The sequence below is a fragment of the Eublepharis macularius genome, chromosome 4, assembly GCF_028583425.1.
Source record: "Eublepharis macularius isolate TG4126 chromosome 4, MPM_Emac_v1.0, whole genome shotgun sequence".
Taxonomy (NCBI): Eukaryota; Metazoa; Chordata; class Lepidosauria; order Squamata; family Eublepharidae; genus Eublepharis; species Eublepharis macularius.
Window position 1 is genome coordinate 37458026 of NC_072793.1, and position 19053 is coordinate 37477078.

At 44.3% G+C, this 19053-nt stretch overlaps 1 protein-coding gene across 1 annotated transcript; it reads left to right on the plus strand.

Moving 5' to 3' along the window:
* Positions 1 to 10037: 10037 nt before the first annotated feature.
* Positions 10038 to 10985, plus strand: LOC129327564 (olfactory receptor 2D2-like). The gene has a single exon (XM_054976318.1). It carries the CDS (start codon positions 10038 to 10040, stop codon positions 10983 to 10985), a length of 948 nt encoding a protein of 315 aa, XP_054832293.1.
* The last annotated feature ends 8068 nt before the right edge of the window (positions 10986 to 19053 follow it).

Here is a 19053-nt window from a genome sequence, read left to right on the forward strand (position 1 = left end):
GCATTCTGCTCCATTTGTAGTTTCTGGGCATCTTCAAGGACAGCCCCACAAGTAGCACATTGCAGTAGTATTCATCTAGATGTTATTGTTGGAGTAAGTAACGTCTGGTGTACAAAAGACGAGAAGAAGCCCCTGCAGGGGAGAGCAAAAAGATGAACTAATCATATAGAAATATGTGATCAGGACTAGACATGGGCACGAACAACATTACGGACAGAAAAAATCCACGAACAGCCCAATCTGCTGTTCGCGAGCAAGCTGTTTGTGATGCCCCATCCCAAACGAACAGGTAGCCATTAAAAGCCTTGTTCAGCTGTTAGGCAAGCCAGACAGTCTGGCATCTGCTACAATCAATCCCCTTGGCAACTGGAGGGAGGGACTGAACTCTGTCTGAACTCCTTCTGGCTTTCCTTCTGGCTTTAACCCTTCAAAGTACTTCCAGCAGAGAGTCCCGTTTTTGCCACTGTGAAGAGAAAATGACAACAAAGGGGGAGACCCATGCATCATGCCTTTCCTTGGGTGCAGTCTCTCTGAAACTTGGGTAGTCTTTGGAGGACAGTGAGGACTATGTCCCCTGCAAATTTGGTGGGTATTGGACGTTGGGAAAGGCAGTATGTAACCCCTCAAAGTAGCTGCCTTCCAACAGGCAGTTCTGTTTTTGCCACTGTGAACAGAAAATAACAGCAAAGGGGGGGGCACACGGATCATGCCTTTCTCGGGGTGCAATCTCTCTGAAACTTGGGGGGTCTTCGGAGGACAGTGAGGACTATGTCCCCTGCAAATTTAGTGGGTATGGGACATTGGGAAGGTCAGTTTGTAACCCCTCAAAGTAGCTGCCTTCCAACAGGCAGTTCCATTTTTGCCACTGTGAACAGAAAATGACAGCCAGGGGGGGAGACACATGGATCATGCCTTCCTGGGGTGCAATCTCTCTGAAACTGGGGGGGGGTCTTCAGAGAACAGTGCGGACTAAAGGGGGAGAGCCATGGATCATGCCTTTCCTATGGTGCAATCTCTCTGAAACTGGGGGGGGGTTCTTCAGAGGACAGTAAGGACTATATCCCCTGCAAATTTGGTGGTTATTGGACATTGGGAAGATTCTCCCAGGTGCGAGAGGGATGGGGAGAATCTCCCCACCTCTCTCGCACTGGGAAGGCAGCCTGGCTGTGTGACTGCTCTCCCGGTCCTTTAAACTATCAGCTGGCAGTTGGCAGGGGACATTCCCCCCCCCCCCCGCCACCTGCCAGCTGATAGTTTAAAGGGATCTTTAAAGGGCCAGGTACGTGGGTTCGAGGGGAGGGGGGCTAAGTGGGGTGGTTGGGGATGGGGGTGGTTCTGGCCCCCACAAACAACGACAGTTCATCTTTGTCCATGTTCGTTGTTTGTGGATGGCACTGAAAGTTGAACAGGGTGTTCAGGTTTTTTTTCCGTTCATGCCCATGTGTAATCAAGACCTTCTTCCGTTGATAAGTGTTATTCCTTGTTTGTCTCCAGGACCGAATCCACATTACCTCCGCACTTCCCGGTGTTGCACTAAATGTCCGCGAAACACCCGGAAGTATAGCGTCTTTCAAGCGCGATTTCTGAATCGCGCTTGAAAGACGCTATACTTCCGGGTGTTTCACGGACATTTGGTGCAACACCGGGATGCGCGGAGGTAATGTGGATTTGGCCCAGATTGCTACCCTCAGGGCAACATCCTCCTGCTCAAAAGTACAACAGAACAGAGTTCTCTCTATCACAGCTAGCAAGGTAGCTAGAATGCTATTTCTATTTCTTCTCTTTACTATCAAATATGTTAGTTCCTGAATAATGCTTTCTGTATTCTTTAATCATTTGCATGGTCACTGCTGAGCAATCATTCTGCCAACAGTTATCAGGACACATACCACAGCACCGAGCTCTTGTTTTGTCCATGAACAGCTGTTACTGGCTGAGAAAGATTTAATAACAGCTATTACTAAATCTTTCTCTCCAGTTGTGTGAGTGTATGGGTGTGCTGTCTCAAGCGGCATAAAGTTTAATAGGTGTTTGTACTTATGCCCCCAAGAGATGTCGTGGCCTTTGGATTCACCGCAAAGAAACCCAAGCACTTTGGGACTGGCTGGTAATGTGCCAAGCCTGACACTGTTTAACATTTCAACCTTTTAAACTTGTTCTTTATACCAGAAAAAAAAATCCACAGAGCAAATGAAATTCATTTGACGGATGACTCGATGTTGTGATTCAGAGGCAGCTCTTCGAAAGCTGAGGAACTTCAGGTAATCTCACACCTCTCTCCATTCACGTTCAGAAGATTAGGCTTGGTTCATTTTCTTTTTAAAGCTCTGTATGCATTGGTGGAACCTTGGGCTATCAGGATAATTTCAAAATAAGCGATCTTGGGGATCTATGGTGTCCAACTGTCCATTCTATGGTATATAAATAATGAAGTCCCATTATTGGAACAGACAAGTGATATTCTGACAGAAGCAACATATGTACCTTATCAGACAAAGTTTACAGTGACCTGGGAACTTGAAAATTGTGTCAACTTTTCATCTCAGGTGCAAGGAATTACTGAAAGTAGCAAGTATCTTCTGTGTCAGCAAAGCACCAAGACTTTGCCTAGAGATATTGATCAGTTTCTCTGAACGTTCCAAATAGATGCAAGCAATGTAAATAATTCCTTGTATATTTAAAATAACTTCAGCTTGAGATTTTGTTATTTTGTTATTGCAGTCAAATCCAGATGTGACTGTGCATTTGTGGCATTCATGTTGCATTTTCTTTAGAAAAAACCTGTTTTTATAGTTTCACTTTTTATTGTAATTACTATATACATTACACTACATAACTCACTACAAAGAAAGTGTTTATAACAATTTATTTTTTAAAAAGATATGTTTTATCTGTAACTTTTTCATTCCAAACATATTTTTTCTCAATACAAACTTTTTTTTTACATGAAGTATTAAGATTTTCCTTATATTTTATCATATTTGCAGCCCTCCATCACTGTTAAGAAAAAGGATTGTTACATGTTTGTTGATGGAGAGCAAAGGGAGAGAGAGATTTCTTACAGACCAGACATTCCTTGAATGTGCAACAGCTCTGATGCAGAAAGAGGACCGGCATGAACTGAAAGGTTTTTCTTAGGTCGTATATGCTTCTCCATTCTGAGCGTACGGCACCTCTGACGTTGAGCTTTATGCCAGCTTGCATTGACACTGCATGTGCTTATTAAAATGCCAGTAGAACTTCAGATCTTGTGCATTAACTTACCAAGGCTCTCAAGAAATGTACAGATGAGAGGAGTCTTGGATTTAGGTTTTATTTGGCTATGAGCAAAATTCTACAAAAATCATGCTGGCTGAACAGGGAATGGTTTAGGCAGTGTTACAACGATCTTAATCTTATTCTGAAAAAAGTAAGGCTTTAAACTACAGGAAGAAAATGAATAGGGTTTATCCAATTGTGTTTTATTTTCTGTCCAAAGCAGATTTTAGAAGCATTAATAGCACCCAAATTGTCTCGTTCTTAGAACACTGAAATGTTGGGTTAAAAGAACTCAATGTGTTTACATAGTTGGGCTAAGAAAACAAAGTGGTATGTTCAGGATTGAAAGGATTCTGATAGTAAAACTTGTCTTTGAAAAGAGTATTCGTTCCTAATGCCTCTTTTTCTTTTCTATTTATCAGCTTATTACGCAAATAAATTTCAATTAGTTATTACAGAATAGGGTTTCTGTTGTGGCATTTTTTTGGTGCTGATTTTGGTGCTGATTTTAAGCTCTTTGCATACAAGCCAGATTATTTAACTTTGTTTACTTGGAAGTAAGACTCTTTCATTTCAATGGGGCTGGCTTCCTAGATCTGAAGGCTAGTCAACTGTCAATATATTATTTTACTATAGTCAAAGAATCCACGAAGCCAAAAATGTCACTATGGAGGGAGCAGCTTTCCTTTTTTGGCTTATTATGTTGTCATTTGTCAGCAACGGCAGGAGAGCTGTTTGGCTCCGAACCCTGCAGCAGCTGGGGGCAAACTTTGGGTGTAATTTTTAAAAGGTCTACTCAGAAGTAAGTCTCATTTTATTTAATGGGGCCTACTCCCAGGAGAGTGTTCTTAGGGTTGCAGCCTTAGGTGCAGAGTCGGGTTCCTACAATTTTTTTTTCAAAGTTCTTTTCATTGTTTAATTTGGTTTTGTAATTAGCATTAGTATCAAACGTGTTTATTATTACTAGTCTTTTTTATGCTTTTAATAATGTTAATGCTTTAAAAATACTTGACCAGCATTTGGCCTTATTTCACTCATCAGTTGACCAAATCTCTTTTGACACTTCCAAGTAATCATACTTAGGTCTGCAGTAAAAGGCAATGGGACGCTTACTAAGAGCAGTAGAAATGACATTTGTGAGCTAGGGTGTATCTCGCATATACTTCACCTAATAATTCATTTAATCATAAAATCAGAATATTCTGCTCTTATATCTAAGATCTCTCAGGATAGTTGAGATGAATCCTTTATCTAGTACTGTCAGTAGTGTGTACTGGATGTCTCCCTAGGAGGAACAGCATGCTGTTGGAGTGCTAGGCTAGGCAGCATCTGGACTCTTTACTATTTTGTATAGAGACTATCACCTTTGTGGGAAGCCATATAGAAAGGGTTCCCAGTAGTTGGCAGCAGCACCTGGTGCCCCCTCTTTGGTGGCGCCGGGGGCAGGCTACCCCCCTGCCCCCCCTCGATCCGGCCCTGCTGTAGTTGCAAAATAGTAAAGTTCATTAGTCTTAAAGGTGCTCCTGGACTCTTTACTATTTTGTATAGAGACTATTGCCTTTGTGGGAAGCCATATAGAAAGGGTTCCTGTTTCGCATATGGTTGCGTACTGGTTGCTTGGTTCATATTAAAACTGAGGAATGTGGAAGACTCCTAACATTGCTCCTTTCCTTACCAGTGTTGCTCCTTTGACAGAATTGGAAATGGAAGATAACATTCCAAGATATCCCATACTTTGAAAAACAATTACATTGTGGTCCAGGATGACCAGAGCTAGCAGCCCTATTAATTGACATGTACATTTGGAAATGAATGAACTACAATCTGAATTGAATCCTGGCTCCCATTCTGCCACCCTGCTCAGCGAAGTTTGAAAAAGCATTTAAGTTAGAGGCAGATTTCCTAGGCTAGGAGAAGACAAACTTTGTTGAGCGGAGTGGTTGGATCCAGGACTCTGTTTTTTAAAATGTAGATAATCCATTCTTTGACAATAACAGTACTCAGTCATCCCTGAAAGTCTTCAGAAAGGACCATTATTCTGGTGTGTCACTGAATTGGATTGAATTCAAGAAGCCTTAAAGGTCAAAACAGCCTTGAAAAGGCTCTCCTCATTGCCTTTTACTGATAGAAACCAAGGCTTGAAGGCTGACAATACTGTTGTGGTTGCTTAGCAACCCCCATAGTGGCCACTCAAGAAGACATTCATTTCTTTTAAGACACTGTTTCCATTAGTTTAGGGGTCTTTAATCCCACAATGTATTTTTAATTTTAAATTTCAGATTTTTCTGCAAATCTGTGGCTTTTCTCAGGTTTGCAGAAACATCCTGTCTGTACATGGTTACACTCTCTGCATTTAAAACAGATGAAGCTGTCTTGAGGACTAGATAGATTGATAGTGAATAGTGTTTTTTAAAAACTATTTATTTAAAACACCTTTCCACCCCAATATGTTCTCCAAAGTAGGGTCCTCTTTGAAGGTCTCAGACTGTGATCAAAGTTTCTTACACAAGCATCTGACCATTTATCCACACGTAAGTCAAACCACCTATGGTGGTTACAAAGTTAGCAGGCTGGGGAGATGGAAGTGTGTAGCAGCTAGCGCATGCATGTAGTTCACCTCTAGTTTCTGTCAGAGACTAGAGCCTGTGATTAGAGGATACACAGGCAACCCAGTTCATGTGGAGGGAACTGGCAGCCTTATATCGTCCTACATCTCAGGCAGATAGGCTGAAAGAACACGAGGTATCCTTATAGCAAGATTTAATTGACTCCATTCTTATGTTGTCCTGATCAACTTTTTTTTTAAAGTTTCAGAAATAAAAAATACAAAAGAAAAAATGGAAAAAGTAAAAATATCATACATTAAATGTTCAAAATATCTCCAAAAGAGAATCTATCTATATGTATCTGTGTTTGTATCCACAGATTGCATCAGAACAAAACAAATATACTCTTTTATTCATACTCTAACAATGAAGGATAAATAGAACAAAAGATTGTGATATAGAATAATGTTTCTTTATATTATTTGTCCTTTTTCCTCTGGAGGAAATCTGTAGTTTTTGCCATTTCAACAATACACCAGGACCTTAGACTTCACCTTTATGTTGCCTTACGTATTATCTATTCCTATAAATATGTATCTATGTTTTCTGTTGTCTAATATTAGTTGTAGAATTGCGTGTGTTCTGTTTCAGCATTTTTTCAGCTCTGTATTGAATTTTTCCTAATGCTATGTCTTTGTAAACTTGTATTTATTTACCCTATGGCTTTGATTATGGAAATGTCCTTGATACACAGTGTGAGATTAGTACAGTCAGTAATCCACCTTGAGTGTCAGCAAGAAAGGCGGACTATAAATGACATAAAATAAATAAATAAATAAGATATAGATTTAATAAGCAAATATAATGGTAGTTATGTAACCTCTGGTTAAAACATATCCCACAAAGGTCATGTAATTAAGTATAGGATATGAAGACAGGAGAGGATACATACAGGAATTAAGCAGGTTAGCCTTACAGGAAAACTAGGTTTTAGATAAGGAAAACAAGATATAAAGAGGAGGAACTATAGAGATGGAAAATAAGCATAATATATAGTTTGTTGTTACTATCGCCTTTGATTTCTTATGAAGTTGTACTTGATATCCGCTGATGTGATGTTTATGTGTATATGTATGCTTTTTGAAACTAATAAAATAATAATAATAATAATAAAACATATCCCACAAAAATACCTCCAGAGTAGAGGTGGGCACGGACTGCATAATGGACCTAATTTCCCCACGAATTTACCTAGTTCATCGTTCATGAACACGCGGCCCGTGGGCGTGTGTTCTTTTCACGAAAGCGCCGAATTTTGGGGCATTCTGTCTGTCTGTCTGTTGGCCCGTTATGCCAGGATTCCCGCCGTCCCTGCTCAAACACTTTCCTAGGCAATGGTGTGGAGCCACCTTCCCCATTTGGAACACACCAATCTCAGCCCAGGAAACTTTGATTGGCAGCTCTGTCAGCCAAACAGAGAGCGCCTAGCGTTTCTGTATAAAAGACAAAGTGCGCGAAGCCCCGCTTCATTTTGCTGGGACGGGGACACGAGTTAGCTTAGCAACTGCTTGCTGCAGGGAAGTTTTTCTTTTTGCGAGAGTGCAACGTGCCTTAGGAAGGTCTTTGGGGCTTTGGTTGCAAGAAAGCTTACTCTATTCTCCATTCCTGTTTAATTTTTTTTGCCTTTCAATTCTGGTTTTCTTGAGAGCACTTGTTAAAAAATCCTTTTACCATACTATTGGGTTACTCTGATTTCTTTCCTCTTTCGAATCCTTGGGTTCTGGGGCTCAACCCCCCCCCAAAACTTTTCCTTATTTCTGGGTTGCCGGTGGGTTCTATTGTGCTCTGACCCCACCCACTTGTAGACCTGCAGTGCGTGCAAGGCAGCTTTGGGTGCTGTCTGCTTGAGTTCTTTCCTTCTTTCCCCCACTTTCTTTCTTGGCTGCTGAGGTGCAAGGGAAGACTGCTATTGGGCTCTGTGAAACACCTACTCTCTGGCAACTGGCAGCTCGCTTTGGGGGCTCTCTCTACTTGATTTCTTTCAAAGCCTTTCTCTCCCTAAATAGTGGGTGACTTTGGGGGAGCTTTTCTGCCTGGCTTTTGAGGTGCAAGGGTGGGCTGCTACTGACCTCTGTGAAACACCCACTATCTGACGACTGGCAGCACGCTTTGGGGGCTCTCTGCTTGAGTTCTTTCAACGCCTCTCTAGAGTGTCTTTTGTGGTGCATTCTCCCCTCTCTTCTGGGGTCCAGCTGGGTGCCACTTGGCACTGACCTACCCTGCTCCAAGCTTTTGGGGCTCTGTGCTTCATTTAAAATTCTTACTTGTTTGTAGAGATCTTTTCTCATAGCCCCATGAAGGTTGGAAAGAGGAATAAGAGTGGTCGTGGTGGCAAGAATTGCAAAGGTTGTCCTGGGTGCCCATCGGTGCCCAGTACCAGTGGCACAAGGGACAGGGAGACCTCAGAGGCAGCACCTCGTTCTACAGATTTGCTTTTGGGGATCAAGGAGCAGGCAGGAGAGCTCTTAGCATTGCCCATGGAAGATCAGCTGCTAATACTCTGTGGAGCGATCTCAGGGAGCACTGGAGGGTCCGGCAGAAACATCCAGCTCCTTCCCATCCCAACCTCCTGTGGCTTCCCCTGCATGCACTCCACCCAGCCCAGCCCAGCCCAGCCCCACACCTCAACCATGAAGGCTTTGTCCTCCTCCTGAGCCACAGATTCCTGATGTCTGCTTTAATCCCACAATTTGGTGACACTTCTGAACCCTCCCAAACGACCCCTGTTCGGTGCGTTGCCTGGTCTGCAATGCCATGGTACATAGGGGTGTGGACCCCAAACACCTGTCGTCCAGTGTCCTCCGCAGGCATCTGCAGAGACATCACCCGATCCTGCTGTCTCAAGAAAAACGATCAAGCAGTGGGGTCAAGAGGGCTGCTGAGCAGGGAGAAGGGCAAGTGTAATGGGAGTCCACCCCTAGTAAGAAGGCTCACATCCCTGAGAATGCTGTGGGTGGGAGTGGAACTTCTAGGCAGGCTACCCTCCTGTGAGCGCAAGAGCCCCTCCAAGTGGGTTTGCCACTTCCGCTCCCTTCCCCCAGGTGTGTCCCACATGTCCTTCCTTTGCCGACTCCGCCACATTTGGTGAAGTGGGTGTCATCGGTGACCATCCTGCTCCTGCAAGCGCAAGGACCCCTCTGAGGGTCAGTCCCCAAGGTCCAGTTACAAGTAGGACAGCGGCCCAGGTCAGAGCCCTGCCCCTAACCCAAGCAAGCAGACACACCATGTCAATGAGGTGGGATTCATTGGCCACTGCCCAAAGAGGCTCCCTATGAATAGGGTAGCATAAGTCTCTTTCCCCCAAGGTGTGGAAGACATCCTTTCCGTCCCTCCCATGCCTTCCATTCCAGCAAGGGGCCTTTGAATTGCTACATGATCTCCTGTTGCAGAGTTGGCTTTCATTCAAGTACATCCATTAGTTTCCCATCATAGAGAGTTGGTCTCCCTGTCCCCAGGGAGGGCATCTGTAGGTGGGTTTTGTGGGCAGCCACCTCTCCTGGACAGGAGCACAAGTCTCCCTGCTTCCACCAAGGATGGGTAAGGGTCAGTCAGAATAGGGGAGGGGAAGTTGTTGTTTGTCTAAGTCTTTGGAAAAGTGGTAATTGAAGAGTGTTACATGAAAACCTATGGGGGGAAATGTCTACTCAAGTGAAAATCTGTGGGAAAAACAAGGCCTACCGAATGAAACCGGTGCTCGAACCGGTTCTCGAACTGGGCCAGTCCATTTAAAAGTTCGTGGTCCGTGATCTGTGAAAGTCCACGGACCACAAACCGGAGGTCCGTGGCTGACTCCTGGTCCGTGCCCATCTCTACTCCAGAGGTTCATGGTGGAGGCATCAGGGCATCCACAGAAAATAGAAAAGCCCTGGCCCTGACCTGGGTGGTTCAGATAGTGCTATTTTGTCAGATGTTGGAAGTTAATCAGGGTCAGCCCTAGTCAGTATTTGGACAGGAGGCCACCAAGGAAGGTACAAGCAACAGCAAACCACCTCAGATCATCCCTTGCCTTGAAAATCCTATGCCATAAGTCAGATGAAACTCGATGGCACAAAAATAAGAGAGAAATGGATGGGGGGAGAAAAGAAACCCCTTGTGAACGTTGAGACCACCCATCGGTTTAATTTTGTTCTTCCTGCTTTCATTCTTTAGGTGGCGCCTTGGCAGGAATAGAAGATGGAGCAGTCGAATCAGAGTTCAGTGGCTGAGTTCATCTTGCTGGGTCTCGCAGATGGAGTGGTTGCAGAAGCTTCACTTTTTGTCCTCTTCTTGATCATGTACCTGGTGACGTTGTTAGGGAACTGCATGATGGTAATGCTGATTGGAACTGAGACTCGCCTACATACTCCCATGTACTTTTTCCTGCTCCACCTGTCCCTTCTGGACATGTGCTACTCCTCAGCCACTGTCCCACAGATGTTGGCACATCTACTCTCTAAGAGGAAAGCCATCCCCTTTGCCCGATGTGCATTTCAGATGTACATTTTCGCGGTCTTTGGTATGGCTGAATGTGTGATATTGGCTATCATGGCCTATGACCGATACGTGGCTATTTGCCATCCCTTGCAATACACTAACATCATGAGCTGGTGTTTCTGCCACTGGGCAGCAGGAGCTGCCTGGGCCAGTGGTTTTCTCAACTCTCTGGTTGTCAATTATTTTGCCTTACACTTACCCTACCAGGGTCCCAATCGCATCAATCAGTTCTTCTGTGAGGTACCGGCAGTCATCAAGTTGGCATCTGCTGATTACACAGAGGCAGAGGTGGTTTTGTTTGTCTTTGGCTCCCTTCTGCTACTTCTGCCCTTCATCCTTATTGCTGCTTCCTACACCCGCATTGTAATTGCCATCCTACGCATTCGCTCAGCTGAAGGCCAACGCCGGGCTGCCTCTACCTGTGTCTCGCATCTCCTGGTGGTGAGCCTTTTCTATGGCGCAGCTCTCTTTGCCTACATGCGACCAGGCTCTGTCACCTCTGCCACAGGCCAGGATAAGGCTGTGTCTGTCTTCTACACTGTAGTAACACCCATGATGAATCCACTGATCTATAGCCTTAGGAATAAAGAGGTGAAGGACACTTTAAGAAAATTACTGAATGGGATAATATTGTTTCTGGGGACATGACACCGTCACAGATTGTCTATTTGTTGGCGGTGAGAATTAAAAAGAGATAAGAAAGTAGCAGTGTTTGGTTTAGCACATTGGAAATAAGTAGATAGACTTCTGTGGTTTTAGCTCTATAAAAATACTTTACTACATAACAGGGGGGAAAGGGTACACTTGGTAAGAAAATAAAGAATAGCTAACTAACTACATCTTGATGGCTAGACTAGGATCTTAGAGGGAGAAACTTGGAGACTAAACATTGAACACACAAAACAGAACTGAGAGTGAACAAAGGGCAATAAAATCTTAGTGTATGTTGCTAGCTAATTGCTTCCAATAAACTGGCTCATCCAATAGACAATCCTAGATGTCTTCATTAAGACTAAAGACTCCCCTTTCCATGGCGGGAACTTTTACTCTAGGCCTAAGTGGTCCTATGCTAACTAGCTATCTGATTTAACAAACAGAATAACAATTTAACTCTTTCATGACTGAACGTAGGACACTTGCAAAAATCCCAACATTATTCCATGACCGTCCTGCATTTATAGAAACAGGTACTGAGTGACAAGAGAGGATCTTTCTCACAATGTGCTTTTTTTGTTTTGTGATTAAGATTTTATTGGTGGGTAAGAGAACCTTTTGCTTTTTTTCTACATATACCATTTTGCTCTAGCTTCTTATGGTAAGCCTTTATTTTTGCACCAGTTTTCACCAAGTATCTTCTGTAAACATATACAGATTTCCCATCTTCTTTTGTACAACATTCTTTATTTATTTCATTTACAGTATTTATATTCTGTTTTCAGGGACACCAGGGCTAATTTACATATACAATGTAAAAATTGTGTGTATTTATAAATGGTGAAAAATTGCACAAAGTGTCATAACAATGCTGAAAAAGAAGTTTTTAAAAAATCACCATCCACAGCAACCAAAATGAAATGGACCCAAACAGATGACAATAAATATAAAATCAAAAATAAATGAAAATGAGCAATATGTATGAATCTCTTCCTTCATTCGAGACTAGTTAAATGCTCTACTAATATGTGTTCATGACAAGTTAGTGCTGATAGAGGTTGTACATTTGTGATCCCCATCATGATGCCCATATTTCCTGGATCTATTTCTTGAAGTAATAGCCAGTCCTGGCTTTCCTCTACCTCACTGGGGGCAAGAGTTGCTTTGAAAGAGCAACTTTCTTTTCCATGGCAGCCTTTGTAGCTGAACTCTATCCTTTTCTGGTTCATGGCAGATAAAACTCTTTGGACAGGAGACACCTTCTGTCTCTAGGTTTTAAGCAGTATGAGTTTGGGAGGCAGAGGAACTACAGATAAACTTGCTGCTTTGTGAAGAACAGTTCCCCCCCCCTTAATATGTTTTCTTGTTTGTATATTTATTAGTTGCCTGTGCACCATTTAAAAAATAAAAGATACACAAAAGTTAAGGTGTCCAAACAATATGTCAGTCTATGGAGTTCAAGTTACTCTGATTCCATCTCCCACCCCTGGCAGCAAGAATCCAAGGCCTCTTGAGTCAAAGGTTGTTTATTGAGAGAATATATATTCAAAGTACAAGTGTCCACAGATAATCCAAAGGCCTAGAAAGCTTCTGGCTGAACACAAAGGCTTTGTTGAGAATGACATGTTAGTTGCTAGCTGCAATATATCAAACCCTCCTCTCCACACCCCCCCCATGTGCCCCCGTTAGTATAGGAATTGGGGAATGTGAAAGTAACTTCTCCAAGGTCTTTATGGCTAGTCACCTCCAATAAGGCTGTCTTGGGAACCGCAGTTGTTTCTGTGAACCTGCACACAAAACAACACTGGAAAAATACAGCATTTAGTAGGGAGAAAGCAATATGGCAGAGCTGATGGTAACAGATCTGACATTTCTGCCCCTCCAAAGGCCCCCCCCCTTCACCCCTCAGCTCCCACCTTATCTGGGTACTTCTTGTGAAACTTGGCGATGAGTTTTGTGGCCTGTACATGGGAGGATTCTACCCACTCCCTATAACTTTCATCAAAATCTTTCCATCTGATAGGATAATACAGTTTGTTGTGCTTTCGTTTGGAGTCCAATATCTCCTCCATCTCATAATGTACTTGTCCCTCCACAAGGGTAGGGTGGGGCACCATCTTTTCTGGATGCCATGCGTCTGGTAGCGGTGCTTTCTTAAGGAGACTGAAGTGGAAGGTAGAATGCATTTGGCGTAAGTTTTTTGGCAATTCCAATTCTACTGTCACTTCGTTAATTACTCTTTTGACAGGGAAAGGACCCATGTACTTTAGTCCTAATTTTTTGCAGGATTGCTCGCTCTTGAAGTATTTGGTGGAAACGTAAACTTTATCTCCAGGTTGTAGTTTCCATTGCTCCACACGGTGGCGATCCGCATACTTTTTGTAGTCTGCTTTGGCCTTGTGCAAAGTTTTTTGGATAATTACCCACTGTTCTGTCAGGGAGTTCCACCATTTCCCCAGATCTCCTGGCTTAGAAGTTTCCACATTGATTTCAAAGGATATTGCTTGTCCTTCATATCCTTGCACTATTTTGAAGGGGGATTCTCCAGTGGAACTGTGGACAGAGTTGTTGTACGCATACTCGGCATAATGAATAAAGTCCATCCAATTATCTTGTTGATAATTAATGTAGCATCTGAGGAACTGCTCCAACTCTTGATTTGTTCTTTCCGACTCCCCGTCAGTTTGAGGATGATGAGTGGAGCTTAAACCTTGTTCTATGCCTGCCACTTGCAGTAGCTCCCGCCAGAAGTTGGCAACGAATTGTACACCTCGAACAGGTCACCTTGGATGGAAAAGAATGCAATCTGACTATGTGCTTCATAAACAAGCTGGCCAGCTTCTTTGCTGTAGGAATAGTGGTACACGGAATAAAATGAGCTTCTTTGGAGAATAAATCCACCACCACTAGAATACAAGTGCACCCTTTCGAGGGCGGTAAATCAGTTATAAAGTCCATTGAGATTACCTCCCAGGGTCTAGAGGGGGTTTCTAACGGTTGTAGTAATCCTGGAGGCTTCCCCTTCCTAGATTTGGCCATTATGCATATGGGGCAGGATGAAACGTATTGGGAGACGTCCCGTCTCATAGTGGGCCACCAAAATTGTCTTTGTACTAGGTGGAGGGTTTTAAGATAACCGAAATGTCTCGCTAATTTGGCATTGTGGCATTGCTGAAGTACTTCCTTCCTTAGGCTTAAGGGTATGTAGAGCTTAGAGCCTTTGTGCCATTCGCCTGCCTCCGTTTGTGTGAGCTCTGCTTTAGGTGCTTCCTCCCCCTCCTTTTCCACCTTGCTTTTCACTTTCTCTCTCCACCCACTGGGATTGAGTTTCACTTTGTTTTGTTCCCTGGTTGCTTGGCTACGAGTAGTCACAGCTCCTCCCAATTGGGTGGGCGAAAAGACAGTGTCAATAATCTCCTCCCTTTTGCTGTCGTGTTGGGGCATGTGCGAGAGGGCATCCGCTAGGAAATTGGATTTTCCAGGCAAATAATTCAATATGAAGTTGAATTTGGAGAAAAATTCTGCCCACTGGAGCTGCTTAGCATTGAGCCGGTGGGGAGTGCGGAGAGCTTCTAAGTTTTTATGATTGGTCCACACCTCAAATGGGTGCCGGGCGCCCTCCAACCATTGTCTCCGCGTTGTGAGGGCTAACTTAACGGCAAAAGCTTCCTTTTCCCATACACTCCAATTGCGCTCCGCATCTGTAAATTTTTTCGAAAGATAGGCACAGGGGGTCTTGCTGTAGGAGCACCCCACCCATGGCAGTGTCACTCGCATCGACCTGTACAATGAATTTACGGTTTTCATCTGGGTGCTGTAGCACTGGCTCAGAAGTGAATTGGCTTTTTAAGCTCTTGAAGGCATGTTGACATTCGACGGTCCAGTTTAATTTTGCCTGGGTTTTTTTTGCCTGTGCTTTTTTACCTTTGGTTTTTAGTAAGTCCGTTAAAGGTAAGGCAATCTGAGCAAAGTTCTCTATGAACGGTCTGTAGAAATTGGCAAACCCTAGGAAAGATTACAGTTGTTTTCTGATAGAAGGGGCCGCCCAACTATTGACTGCTTGGACCTTCGCAGGGTCCATTTTTAACCCCCGGCCCAATATGCGGTAGCCAAGATAATCCAACTCCTCCTTGTGGAACTCACATTTAGATAATTTGACAGGCAACTTGTGCTTGATTAAGGCATTCAGTACTTTGCGGACCAGCTCCACATGGGAGGCTTTATCTCTGGTATAAATCAAGACATCATCTAGGTACACAACTACTCCTTTGTACAAATATTCATGTAGTACCTCATTTATGAGCGTCATGTACACCCTTGGAGTGCCTTTAAGGCTGAAAGGCATGACTAAGTATTCATATTGTCCTAAAGGCGTATTGAAGGAAGTTTTCCATTCATCCCCCACCCTTATTCTTACATGAAAGTAAGCATCCTTCAAATCTAATTTCGAAGACTTTACCTTGAGCCACCACGCTGAACAAGTCTCGGATCAGAGGAATGGGATAAGCGTTGGACATGGAGACTGCATTAATTCCTCGGAAATCGGTTCAAAGTCTTAAGCCTCCATCCTTTTTTTTTAACAAACAACACTGGCACTGCATGGGGGGAACTGGCAGGAGGGATGAATCCTCTTTGGAGATTTTTGTCAATGAATTTCCTCAACTCTTGACATTCCGCTGGACTCATTGAATATAGTTTGCCCTTTGGCAGTTTTTCACCTGGCACAAGCTCAGTCAGTAGTGCAACTTCCAACAACGAGGGCGCTTTTCCACCCCAATCTTTATTCCACTCATGGTGGTGGCATTGCTCACGACTAAAGACCACCATCCCCTCCAACCATTGATGTAGGGGTTGTGATCCCAAAGCCAGCGACTGCCTAGAATCAAGGGGTATTTCGCCACCTGACTAACAATATAGGGTCGGGTTTCCCAATGTATTCCCATACCCGTTGGTACTAGTTCTGTTTCATAGGTAGCACGACTCATGTTCGATCCGTCCATTTGTTCGAACACTATGGGATCTTCTAATTCATGGATGTTCAAACCTAGCCCATTAACTAAAGCTGGTAATATAATGTCCTGAGAACACCCCGAGTCTATGAGGTCTTGCACCCTTACATGCGTTCCACGCTTCGGGTTTACTAGTTCAATGGGCATAAACAATATGGGCCCCCTTTCTCTCACCTCAGGGGTGGACTTCTTCTCAACCTGTCGTTGGGGCCTTTTTTTCTTTTTTTCCGTTGGGGCCTTTTCACTACAGATCCTCCTCGTTTCCCGACTATGGGCTGTCTTGGACTTGGTAGGCTATCTCCCCAAATACTTCCTCGGCTTCCAGTCCAGAGTCTGGTTTCCCTCTCCGCACGGGAGGTTTACGCTCCCCTATTCCCGTGAGAGGAGCTGGGATCGGCATCTGTGCAACAGGTTCAGTCGCAGCCCTAAGGGGACATTGGGCCATGAAATGTCCACTACTCCCGCATTGCAAGCATAATCCTTGTCTCCAACGGGTGTCTCGGGTTTCCCAAGCTGGTCCTGATCCTCCCGACATTCTCCGGCCTCGTCCCGGGGCAGGGACAGTTCTCCTAGCACCGCCTAGTTGGTGTTGTTTCACCAGACGAATGACTTGAGTGTGGTTTTCGACCTCACATGCCAGTTGAATCCATCCCAAGTGGGTAGGTGGGTCATCTTGCATTAGCACCCGATCCAGGAGCTCCGGATTTAATCCATTACAAAATAGTTCCATTTTTACCCCCTCATGGTAATTGGGGCATTACCCCCTCATGGTAATTGGGGCATTACCCCCTCATGGTAATTGGGGCATTCGGTTGCCAATCCGCTTTATTCTGAAACTACTGGAGAGCTGTGGACCTTTATCACCTCTGTCCTTGACAAGTAAGCAAGATAAGCAAGACAGGACTGGCTGAAAACTTGGGAAGTTATAACTTGGGAAGTTACTTATTTAGTCTATCCTATCCACTTAGCCTGACATGGTATAATCAGCCCAGAAAAGGAGGTGCTGTTAAAGGGGAATCAAAGCAAGAAGTGAGAGTTAAGTGAGCTAAGAAATAAGAGCTTTCTTTCACTAATTATGAAGAAAAAAGGTAACAAGAACAAGAAGCATCCCAGAAGACACTCCCAGGATTCCCCAGGTACTTCTAAACTAGAGAAGCAATTGAAAATAGATTATATGCTCTTGGTTGATGTGGTGAGTGATCCTCCTTTGTATTCTGATAAAAGATTGGGGCCCTTAGAAACAGTAGAAAATGACTGTATTCATATCTCTCCTTCTGCCCTCCTCTCTCCACATATTGCTGCTGGGGGAGAGTTAACCCAGTCCTTGGAGACTGATCTAACTATGGCTAACTTGTGCTCTGATACTGAAGATCCGAGGAAGGGGGTGCTTACTAGAGCTGATTTGTTGAAATATGTTGGAGACTAATCTCACTAAGATTACTATTAGAGGACTGTTCTGCCTCCAAGTGCATCCAAGTTGGTAAACCAGGCTGTAGCAAAAATAACGAACACCCAGGGCTGGGTCGACGTGTGTGTGTGTGTGTGTTAGGGGGGTAGTCTGCAACTGGTGCCACCAAAGAGAGGGTGCCAGGTGCAGCTGCCAGCTGCCAGGAGCACACTGGAGCTGGCAGCGCAGGCTGCTGAACGGAGGGTTGGGAGGCCACCCTCACCATTTGCCTGCCCCACCAACGGGGCAAGCTGGCTGCACCATAAGTGGGGCAGGTGAATGGCGCAGGCAGCCTCCCAGCCCTCCACTCAGCCGCTCGCACTGCCGCCACCAGCTCTGCAGTGCACCCTGTGCCGGGGTAGCCGGCTTGCCACGTGGACAGCACACCTCAGGTCTTGCGTGATGACATCTTGGAAGTGACATCATCACATAGCGCTGGGAGCACGCACGCGTACAGCGTGTGCATGAGGGGAGAGGCCAGACTTGGGTTGCCCAGGGCACCAGCAACCCTAGACCCAGCTCTGCGAACGCCCAAACAGGAGAGGCTAGGGATAAGCTGACTTAATTCGCTGATAAGCAAAGTAAACCAGCTGTTAATCTTTCCAGTCAAACATGTATGCTGACTGACAAAAGTAAGCAACAAACTCAAGTGGAATCTGGCAGTTTCATTTTTAAAAAAAGTAAATTAACATTGCAAATTGCAAATATTCCCCTGAACCAAGGAAGATGGAGTAATAAAAGGATGCTTATTCACTCATTAAGTCACTTGCTACGTATTGAACAACACCTTGTAGATCTCGAGCAGATAGAGAAACTCCCAAGCAATAGTTTCTCTTGGAGATTGCTCTAAACTTTCAAAAGCTCTACCATTCCTTGCATAATGTTTACAATGATCACCTCAGAAAGTGATTTCAATGATGAAGTGAAAACAGTGAGGACCCACCTGGGTAGGAAAGGGCAAACAAAGGTACAAGGCTACAAGTGTCTATATACCAATGCCCAAAGTATGGGCAATAAGAAAGAAGAGCTTGAGCTTCTATTGCAAACAGAGGGCTACGATATAGTAGGAATTACTGAGACTTGGTGGGATGATTCCCATGACTGGAATGTGCTAGTGGATGGGTATGAGTTGTTCAAGAAAAACCGGAAGGGTAGAAGAGGAGGTGGAGTGGCGTTGTATGTGAGGAGAGGGCTTGATTGTCAAGAAGTTATGGAGAATGGGGCGGACAGCCCAGTGGAAAGCATATTGGTAGAAATAAAGGGAGCAAAGACAAAGGGTATTATTGTTGGAGTCTGCTACAGACCATCTGACCAGCAAGAAGAAATGGATGCTGCCCTCTTTGAACAGATTGGTAGAGTATCCAGACATCAGAACCTTGTAATTATGGGTGACTTCAACTTCCCCGATGTGTGCTGGGAGACAGGCTCAGCAAAGCGTCATGAATCACGCAATTTCCTGACCTGCCTGGCTGATAACTTCCTTTTTCAATAGGTGGAGGAAGCTACAAGGGGCTTGGCCATACTAGACTTGATATTAACCAACAGGAAAGAATTGGTAGATGAAATGAAGGTGGTGGGGACCTTAGGGGGAAGTGACCATGTCCTC

Excerpts from the sequence above, each read along its gene's own strand:
- LOC129327564 (XM_054976318.1), top strand. The coding sequence starts at position 10,038 with ATGGAGCAGTCGAATCAGAGTTCAGTGGCTGAGTTCATCTTGCTGGGT.